At 41.2% G+C, this 10,985-nt stretch overlaps 1 protein-coding gene across 1 annotated transcript; it reads left to right on the top strand.

Moving 5' to 3' along the window:
- Nucleotides 1-74: 74 nt before the first annotated feature.
- Nucleotides 75-10,594, top strand: RPL9 (ribosomal protein L9). Its single transcript, XM_087724817.1, has 8 exons — nt 75-142; nt 2,050-2,102; nt 2,233-2,348; nt 6,189-6,284; nt 6,429-6,561; nt 8,020-8,100; nt 8,629-8,741; nt 10,487-10,594. The coding sequence occupies exons 2-7, from the start codon at nt 2,057-2,059 to the stop codon at nt 8,733-8,735; spliced, it is 579 nt and encodes a 192-aa protein (XP_087580943.1). The 5' UTR covers nt 75-142; nt 2,050-2,056; the 3' UTR covers nt 8,736-8,741; nt 10,487-10,594.
- Nucleotides 10,595-10,985: the final 391 nt, after the last annotated feature.

Genomic DNA, 10,985 nt, shown 5'->3' with positions numbered 1-10,985 from the left:
GCTCGGCGATCGACGGATCGCGCCTGCGCGCAGGCCTTTAACAACCCCCTCCGGGCGCCGTCGTCATCAGGACGCGACGCGCCGTTTAAAAGCGTGATGACGCAAGACGCATTTCCTTTCCTCTTTCCTGTCAACGCGAAAGGTGAGCCGCACCGGTTTTTCTTTTCGTAGCTAAGGCAGGAGAATCCGGTTCCATCCGCCAAGTCGGTCCCGCCGGGTTTCTTCTAACGCTCCGGGCCAGGCCCGAACGGCATCCCCGCTAGGAGTGAGGGTATTCCTCGGGTTGCGGTCCGCGCGGTTTCGGAGAGGGACCCCACAAAATAATCCCCCCCCCCAATACTCTCGCCGGTGGCCTGGAGAAGGGAAGCGCGCGCCTATTGTTCATCTGCGCTTGCGCGACCATCCTAAGTGACTTTAATGGGCACGTTCTCTGATTTAGAGGAAGGAGAGTCCCAAGTTGTTGTGTGAATTAGCCTGTTTATAACTCCTTCGCTCTGGTGTTGGTTTAACGTAGGCTAAATACTAGGGAAGGCGTTGGTGTATCTCAGGAGTGTGGGCAATCATGACAACTTTTAAGACTTCAATTCCCAGAATTCCCCAGCTTGGTGATTATACGTCTGCAGTAGAAATCCTCAAGAGCAATGAATGGCCACATTGATACAGATTAACAGAGTTGGAAGGGACCTTGTAGGTCATCTAGTCCAACCCCCTGCCCAATCAGGAGACCCTACGCCATTTCTGACAGAGGGCAGTCCAGTCTCTTGAAAGCCTCCAGGGATGAAGCTCTCACAACTTCTGAATAACAGAATAATAACAGACTAACATAGTTGGAAGGGATCTTGTAGATCAACCCCCTGCCCAATCAGGAGACCCTACACCATTTCTGACAGATGGCAGTCCAGTCTCTTCTTGACAGCCTCCAGGGATGAAGCTCCCACAACTTCGAAAGGCAACTTCTGTTCCATGGGTTGATTGTCCTCACCATCTGAAAATTTATCCTTATTTCCAGGAAAATAGCTTGACCCCCTCCTCTCTGTTGGAATGGTTATATGTGATTTTATTGAGCCATAAGATCCAAAAAATTTTCACCACTCTCCTCTGCCTTTAATCACAATTGTTTCATCCGATCAAATAATTACATGATAGTTACTGTCCAAAATTTAAAGAATTTCAATGTGTGCATATTGTATGTTCATTAGAACTTCAATGTGCGTATTGTATGTCTATTATTAGCACAGCTTCAACACTGTAATGTGCTTTACAGGGATATGTGACAGCCAGTTTTATTAAAATCCTAAAGCATGTGTTTTTCCTAGTAATTTCATATTACTATTTTTCCTTTTCCTAAGAGGGAGATGTAGGAAAACAAAGGATTTAAACAGTGGTGGAGCTTAGCATTTGGAAAAAATCACCTTTGGAAAAAATAGTCAAGAAAAGTGTAGGTGGTAGGACAATTTTATAAAAACAGTACTGAAATAAAAGACATTAAGCCTCCTTGATGCAGCAGTGCAATTGGGCTTTCAAATTTGTTTTTCATAGAATAGAATTCCCTATGCTACTAGGCTCAAAATTCTCAGTTTGGATAACCTGGAACCACATCGCTTGCAGTCAGACTTCGGTATTGCATATAAAATTGTACGGAGTAATGTTTTAACTGGAAATGACTTTTTTCTGCTTTAATCTCAATAATACACACACAAACAACCTCTTTAAACTCAATGTCGATCGTTCTATAAACTTGACTGGAAAAAAAAAACAAGTTTTGTAATAGAGTTGTCAAAATCTGGAGTGCTCTTCAGTTGGCTCAGTTGAACATTTTCACAGTTTTAGTCACAAATTGACTTCCGTAGACCTCACTTCATACTTAAGAGGTCTGTGCATAAGTGCGCTAACATGCCTATTGTCCCTGTCATTGTATTTTTATATTATTCCTGTTTTCGTTTCTCTCTGACAAATTACAATAAATAAATGCATGCTGTTGAAATTTTGTTTTTAAAAAGGAGATTCTCTTGCTTAACTTTCCATTTTGTCCTTTTTTTTTTTTACTAGATTAAAAATGAAGACCATTCTCAGTAACCAGACAGTTGACATTCCTGAGAAAGGTAAGGATGTAACTCCACTAAAACTCTTTTTCTTACAAAAATAATAATAAATAAGCATCTGACTTACTGTTTGGATATTTATGTTGTCTGAATATTTTACTGAAGCTATTTTTTTCTTCTTTCTTTCCAGTCGACATTATCCTGAAGGGGCGGACGGTTACTGTCAAAGGCCCCAGAGGAACTTTGAAAAGGGACTTCAACCACATCAACGTGGAACTCTCCCTTTTGGGGAAAAAACGCAAGAAGGTGAGACTGCCTCGGTGTTATGTCAGGTTTCCAGATTTCCGATCACCTCTTATAATTAATTCGCCATTTATTACGGTTGTGTGGCTAGAATATGAGATTTGGAGATGTTGACTTGAAAGGTAGTGAGAAAATATGTCAGATTCAACACAACCTGCTAAAGGTTGCAATGTTTACAAACCATGTGAATCATTGCGATGGTGTCATAAATTCTGAAGACCTGAGAGAGCTTTCATTGCATCAAATGCCAGCTGTTTCCATGCTTGCTCCTTATTATATGTGCATTTTGTTTTGTGCAATGCTTCTGGGTTTTTCATAGACCATGTTCCTGTCTTGAGTGCACATATATTTGTACAAGTAGTCCTCAACTTACAACCACAGTTAAGCCCAAAATTTCTGTGGCTAAAGGGAGGTGTTTGTTAAGTGAGTTTTGTCCCATTTTACAACGTTCCTTCACTCAGTTGTTAAGCGAAGCATGGCGGTTGTTAGATTAGTAATATGGTTGTTAAATGAATCTGACTTCGCTTGTCAGAAGGTCGCAAAAGGGGATAATATGTCCCTGGGACACACAGCTGTCATCCATATATGCCAGTTGCCACATGTACCAATTTTTATCAGATAAAAACAGGGATACTAGTTGTAAGTGTGAAAAATGGTTGTAAGTCTCTTTTTTCAGTGTTGTTTGATCACTAAATAAACTGTTGTCACTTGAGAACTTCCCGTATTATACACCTATTTTACTAAGGTCTCTGAAACTATTGGCTGCCATCCTTCGTGCTGTTTATTTACCCCCCCCCCCAAATAGCTCAGATATAAATCAAGTTTAGAGTTACAGGATTGAACACGAAAACCTGAAGTAGAAAAAGCTCCAAACACAATTTAGTGAAACCTGACATGCTCAGGGGACTTTCAGTGCATATGGAAATGGTGTATCAATTAATCCATTTTAGTGCATGATGGATGATTTCTGAACATTCCTTCCCCCGCGTCCCTGTCATATGGACAGGTCAGGACAGAATAATGGAATGAGCAATAGGATTGGATAGAGAATAGGATAGAGAATAGAATGGAATAGAATCTGTTGTTGTTGCAAAGTTGTGTCCGACCCATCAAGAGCTCATGGACAACTTTCCTCCAGGCCTTCCTGTCTTCTACCATCCTCTGGGGTCCAGTTAAGCTCAAGAATAGAATCTACACACACACACACACACACACACACACACACACACACACACACGTGCAAAGAGGGAGGGGGTGTTCCAGCATACTCTGGAACGCCTCGAGCAATTTTTTAAAAAAACCTGGTACACAGATGTCTTACACTCTGCAAACAAATACTGTGGAAGTAAGACACCCGGGGGGAGGGGGGCTGTTCTGTTATGATACAGCCTGTTGTGCCTTCAAATGGCTTCTACTGTACAGCGCAGTGGAGTGGCCATGGTAGCAGTTTCACAATACTCCACAAGGGGGTTTCTGGTAAGGGAGAAAATCCAACATTAGAAATTACTTTTGATCTGGACAGTTTCCCCCTTTAAATAAATACCCGGGCAACGCCAGGTTATCTCCTAGCAAAGAATAGAATTGAATGAAGAATAGAATAAAATAGAATGTAGAATAGAACAAAACAAAGAAAAGAAAAAATAAACAGTTGAAAGCCAAGGTGGTGCAGTGGTTAAATGCAGCACTGCAGGCTACTGCTAGATCAGCAGGTCAGCGGTTCAAATCTCACCGGCTCAGGGTTGACTCAGCCTTCCATCCTTCCGAGGTGGGTAAAATGAGGACCCAGATTGTTGGGGGCAATATGCTGACTCTCTGTAAACCGCTTAGAGAGGCCTGTAAGGCCTATGAAGCGGTATATAAGTCTACTGCTATTGCTATTGCTATTGCTATCTTGGAGGTGTGTGAACTGAGTGTGTAAAGGTAGCATAGGCATATCGTTGGAAGCAATTGCTATGGTTGCAGTGGGTTGACAAGTCAGTGTGGTGTTGGAAATTGCTGCCGTCCGACAGTTGGTTGGATTGATCGACACATTGCACACCTGTTTGTGAGTTGCACTGCAGTACTCTTGTTCTCGTGGGCAGTTTGGAGGAAGATGTGTCGTATTTTGTGAGGCGAAGCCTTCGGTTTACTGAAATGGTTGCGTTTTGCATGGTTGGGGTATGAGAGACGTGTTTTGGCCCGCCAGCGAAGTTGGCAGCAGATTCGGACAGTGAGGAGGTTGGGGAGGAACATGGGCAGTCTGGAGAGGGCTCTGTGTCGGAGGCAGAGAGGGGGCCAGAGCCGTCCGACAGTTATCAGCTGCCTTCAGAGTCAGACTTCAGTGAAGCAGAAGAACAGCTGGAGCCTATTCCCAGTGTGCGCATGCACAGAGTTGCCAGATGAAGGGAAGAGCTAAAAAACGGGTCGATTTGGGAGTAAGGCCACAAGTGGACGATGAATGGCCCCTCCCAGAGGAAATAAAAGAGGAGCGAAAGGGGAGTGGAGTTTGCAGGAGATAATTCATTTGCTTCATTGGTTTGTGACTCTCCAAGACTCCTTGCCAAGTTTTGCAGATATTGGCTTGGCAGTTCTCCAAGCCAGATAAGGTCTGTGACCGTAAATCCTCCCTCGAAAGACTTTGCTGGATGTGGATGAGCAGAATTCATAGTAAATTAATAAAAGGGTTTTTTGTTAGAACAGGGAGTTGTTTCATGCTCTTGGGAAGCCTCAGTCAGAACAAGACGGTCTCCAACTGTCCTTTAGTGAACAAGCATGCATTCAGGGGCATGGATCAAACTGGCTCTTAATGTAGGAATGTACTGCTCTGTGGCTTGCTGAAAATATGGATTGTAAGGAACCACTCTGGCCTAGACCAGAGGTCTCCAGCCATCCCCCCCCTCCGCCCCCTTCTGGTCCATGGATGCCAGCAACGAGGCAGCGCACACAAGCGAAGCCCCATCCATGGGGTGCAGGCAGCACACGAAACCACACCACAGGTCCGCAGAAAAACCTCTCTCCATGGAACCGGTCTCTGGTGCCCAAAGGCTGGGGCTGCTGGCCTAGACCACAAAATCAGAATTTGGTCAGTTGCAGCTTCACTGAGTTTAGTCAACAACAAAAGTTTACATTTTAGGAGGTCTCTGTCAATTCCCTTTTGTTTCGGCACTGTTTTATCTTTCTTCGTAAGTTGAGGGTAGAGTCTACCCCTGATTTTTCTTTTAAGTAGCGGAAAGAACCTTTGGAAACCATTTGGTTGAAATTGGAATAAAAATGCATTATACAATCCTAAGGGGGGATGTGGTGGCTCAGTGGCTAAGATGTTGAGCTTATCGATCAGAAAGGTCGTTGGTTCGAATCCCGAGAACCATGTAACGGAGTGAGCTCCCGTGACTTGTCCCAGCTTCTGCCAACCTAGCAGTTCGAAAACATGCAAAAAATGCAAGTAGAAAAATAGGAACCACTTTTGGTGGGAAGGGAACAGCGTTCCGTGTGCCTTAGGCGTTGAGTCATGCTGGCCACATGACCACAGAGATGTCTTTGGACAGCGCTGGCTGGAGAATTCTGGGAGTTGAAGTCCACAAGTCTTAAAGTTGCCAAATTTGGGAACCCCTGCATTATACAATTAGGTACCGTTGACTCAAGTTTGATTCTTTGTGTGAGCTTTCATCTACAAGCTAATTATAATTACAGCTTAGTGTTATGATGTCTTGGCTCGTTAGAAATATATCAATAATTGCAGGCACAGAAAATTGTCAATTTAACGAAATGTTCCAGAATTGTAAACGTTTTCAGGGAGGGGGAAATGTTGACTGTCCTTACGTATTGGAATTGCGGTTAATTGTACTTTTTCTTTAAACCTTTTAGCTGCGTGTTGACAAGTGGTGGGGCAACCGAAAGGAGTTGGCAACCGTTCGCACAATTTGCAGTCATGTGCAGAACATGATCAAGGGAGTGACATTGGTAAGTGTCATACAACCGAGCTTAAAACGCAAAACGGGACAACGCAGGCTAAGTTCGCCTTGGCGGCTGCTCATTTTAAATAAGCTACTGCAGCTCTTCAGAATGACGTTTTTCTTTGCTTTGATCGACTTGCCTAATTTTCAGGGCTTTCGTTATAAGATGAGGTCCGTGTACGCCCACTTCCCCATCAACGTCGTTATGCAAGAAAATGGCTCCCTGGTCGAGATCCGCAACTTCCTCGGGGAGAAATATATCCGACGAGTACGCATGAGGCAAGGTAAGGTGCTTGGCAGCCTCGACCTGAGTTGAAATGGGAAAAAGAGAAAGAATTCCAGTACTCTGTGCCCGAGATCAGTGGTTTTTTTTTAACTGGATGGACAGGGGAATTCTGGGAGCTGAAGTCCACCCACCTTAAGAGTTGCCAAGTTTGAAAATGACTGCTTGAGATGAATCTTGGAATAGAATCTTGAACTGATTTCATTAGTTTATTTTTTTAAAAAACTTTTTATTTTGTTTATGCAAACTTCATATCTTTGCAACACATTACACTTCTTTTACATATCTCTGGTGATTCTTTTATCTGTACATAAAGGCCTTGTATAGCTATAACTTTAAGTTATATTATTTATATATTATTTCATACATCTTTTTTCTTCATTCTATATATGACATTCTATATATTCTATGTATAACAACCTTTATTACATTTGAATCGCTTTGCATCCATTTCCTATTTATTTGCTACAGTCTATTTTGTATTTCTATCTTTTAAGCATTTTCTGGTTTTGTAGTTGTTTTTTTTTAATTTGTTGATCTTTCTTTAATTTAGTTCACTTTATTGTCATTGTACCTTGTACAACGAAATTAAATGCGATCTTCAGTGTACGATGACAGTTCCGGTTGTGGTTGTTAAGGAATCCTGAGCAATCATTAAGCACAACATCAGGGGGCGGCTGGTTTCCTCATTGACTTGACTTCTTGGAAGTTGGCATTGAAGATCACAAGGGGGGTGAGGATGTGACTGTGGGAAGCTGTGACCATTGTAACTGTGTGCCAGTTGCCAAGTGCCCCAATCGTGATCCTGTGACTGGGGGGGGGGGATACTGTGAAAGCCACAACTTCAAGGACCGACCATAAGTATTCTTGTTGAGCACTGTTGTAACTTCAAATGGTTGCTGAACAAGAAGTCACTAAGTGAGGACTACCTGTATCGTCCAAAGCCCTTTCCTGTCTTTCATGGTTGACAAAACATAATGATACCCCTAACGAAAACAATCGGACCAACCACTTGGTGGGTTTTACAAACAGATTTATTGTGTGCCAGACACACACACACACACACACACACACACACACACACACACACACACACACACACCACCACCACCACCACCACCACCACCACCACCACCACCACAGAATTTTCAAGGTGGTACTTGTGTATTTTATATATAAAACCGAGAACTTCATTTTGAATTTTTGAATACAGAAAGACACAGCGACCTTGTTGTGCCCTTGCTGTGATGCATACTTGTAGATATTTTTGTAATGCTTATTCTGGGCTTCCTAGGGAGTTTCCTTAAGGGAAACAAATTCTTACCTTTGAAAGGTAAAGGTGCAGCGAGTACATTAATAATATATTTTTTCTTAAGTTACAAATCGGTTCCTTTGAGTGCATTTTCATTTCTTTTTTAGTGATAGTCTTTTCTCAGGCATTCTTTTTTTCCTACTTCAGGCGTTAATTGTGCAGTGTCGCAAGCTCAGAAGGATGAACTGATCCTTGAAGGAAATGACATTGAATTGGTATCTAACTCAGGTAGGCCTTTATATTACCTTTTGCCCCATTGCTAAGTTTGTATTATGTATTGCAAAGCATTTGGAAACAGTTTGTTTAAACCAGTGGTAGTCAACCTGGTCCCTACCACCCACTAGTGGGCGTTCCAGCTTTCATGGTGGGCGGTAGGGATTTGCTATAACTCTTGCTTTATAAATTTTATAAAGTAAAGTTACTTCCCTACTTTATAAATCACCTTTACTGTTGAACCGGTGGGTGGTTAGAAAATTTTACTACTAACAGAGATACAAAAGTGGGCGGTAGGTATAAAAAGGTTGACTACCCCTGGTTCAAATAAACTGAAGATCAGGGAAATTCTTTCTTGTATTGTTATTCTTAACAGGTTTTGCTAATACTCCCGTGTTTTTTTCCTGTCACCTTACTACAAATGGTTTCATTTGGCTTTGCCATCTAATTTGATTTTATTGTAGCCCTAGCTTTTGTTAAATCTCGAAGGTGTAATTATTTTTTCATTCCAAACTAAATAGAGCCATCTTTTTTTTTTAATAGCTGCCTTGATCCAGCAAGCCACAACTGTCAAGAATAAAGATATCAGAAAATTCTTGGATGGTATCTATGTCTCCGAGAAGGGAACAGTGCAACAAGCCGATGAATAAAACCCGGTAACAAGTTAGTGACATTCTTTTTTTCCCCGCATAAATCCATGTGCGCTACATGAAATACAAATAAATAAAATCTCCTGGATTAAGAGTTGCCCCAGCATAGTGGCATAATTCAGTGAATTTTTATTTTAACTTGGTCTCAGGCACTCATCTCCGAAATGCTAAATGTTACTGGACTAATTCCGAGGATATTTTTTAGCAAGTAGAGCTAGCTGTTTACCAAGTTGTAGCTTCCATTATAGTGGATGTTCGATGGATGACTGATTAATAATGTGGGATGGGAGAAAGTAGTAAGTTTTTCCGGTGTGGTGTATAATAGACACCTTGCTAATCAAGTGATTTACACGCATTTCTGCAAGTTACCATTTGGGAAATAGTCATATACTGTACATCCTGCATGTGTTGCTCGTAAAATTGCACAGGTAGCTGGGAAGGCATTAGCATTTTCTTCTTCATCCCACTGAAACGTGAATAATTGAGAAAGATTATTTCTCACTTTAGCTTACTTGAGAGTTTAGACAACGAGGAGAGCATCATTAAGGCCATTTGAATTTGACTTGCTGGTTATGATTTGAGGAGGTATAGTCCCAATGCTAAGAATAGCTAATCCACTGCCTGGGTATGGATAGGCTTTAGATAGATATAATTTGATTCAGAATAACAGAGTTGGGGCTTTGAAGGTCTTCTAGTCCAACCCTCTGCTCAAGCAAGAGACCCCGTACCATTCCAGATAAATGGTTGTCCAGTCACTTCTTAAAGGCCTCCAGTGATGGAGCCCCGGCAACACCTGGAGGCAATTGATTAATTATACTCACTGCCTGGACATTTATCTTTAGTTCTAGGCTGACTCTCTCCTTGATGAGTTTCCATCTATTGCTTCTTGTTCTGCCTTCAGGTGCTTTGGAAAATAGGTTGACCCCCCCCCTTCTTTGGGGCAGCCCCTGAGACATCGGAACACTCCTATTGTATCCCCCCATGTCCTTCTTTTCACTAGACTAGCCAAACCCAATTCTGGCAACAGTTCTTCGTATCAAGGGTGAAGATGAAGCTTTATTGAATTGAATTCAACTCATGATGACCATAGAAACATACCTTAATCATTTTCTTGCCAATGTTTTTCTTGTGATTGCACTTCCAAGCTGTTTTACAACTTTTCACTCTTGCCTATCGCTTCTTGATTTTTTTTCCCCTATCCAACCAGTGGCTACGTTCAGTTCTAATTAGCTTTTTGAGGATTTGCCAAAGTTATAATGCCATTAATGTGTATCGTACTGTTTTAAGGTGAGGCTCCTGAGATTATTGTTCAGCATTTGTGGTGATGAAATGGACAAGTTCTCCTGCCCTTTTTTGCTTTTAAAATACTTCCTAAAATATTTTAGAAACACAAGTATTTTAAGAAATCTAAAGTATCCAATAATCCCATCTGTCAGTTTGTCTGCTGATATGTATTCACTTCACAGACTGATACTATCAGGTGATCTTTTTTTCATTGATTTGCCTTTATTTAACAAAACGGGAAAAAATTTAACTTATTTAACAATGAGGAAAAAGAGCAAAAGGGAAAAATGCAATAAAACAAACATATACATAAGAGTTTTTCATATATGTAAATACATGTATAAAATATTACACCACAGTACTCTTTATCACATTAGCTTGAATATGTGTGACAGAGAATGGAAGTAAATTTGTTTTCTTAGTGTTGTATCTGCTTCAACAATAAAACATTTTTTTTATGGTTTTAGGTCCTGAAATGGCAATCTGGGGACATGACACATCTTGCAGTTGGAAGTTTTCTATTTGAACTGAAGAGTCTCAGGTTGTTTTGAGAAAATAAAACCATAATCTTTCAATATCCTGTATTTTGTGATTGAGCAGGGAATAGCTATAACTCCCTGTTAATTTTGAAAATGGAGTGCTCAGTTGCCCATTACAACACAAACATGGCAAGATAAATATCTTTAGGTTGAATTGTGAGCCTTTTCAAGTTTTTCGTACACTTTAGGAGTTACATGCAAGAGTCTCGCACGATAAGACACTGGAGTAACGTCATTTATCTTTATTTAGTCCATTTGAAATCTGGAATTGGTTTAACTCAAATCATTAGCTATTTCAAGTCTTTTCCCAAAACTTCACTTGTTTCTTATTGTGGAAACCAAATTAAAAGCTACAATCTTATGGCTTGGAATTCAGAGGTAAAGAATCCAATTTTGGGTTTGGCTACTTCATCCATTTAACTCTATT

The sequence above is a fragment of the Thamnophis sirtalis genome, unplaced genomic scaffold (genome assembly GCF_051295495.1).
Source record: "Thamnophis sirtalis isolate CommonGarterSnake01/CBP01778 unplaced genomic scaffold, rThaSir2_p1.2 scaffold_10, whole genome shotgun sequence".
NCBI classification, from domain to species: domain Eukaryota; kingdom Metazoa; phylum Chordata; class Lepidosauria; order Squamata; family Natricidae; genus Thamnophis; species Thamnophis sirtalis.
Note: the sequence above shows the minus strand (reverse complement) of the source record. Positions and strands in the feature narration are given on the sequence as shown.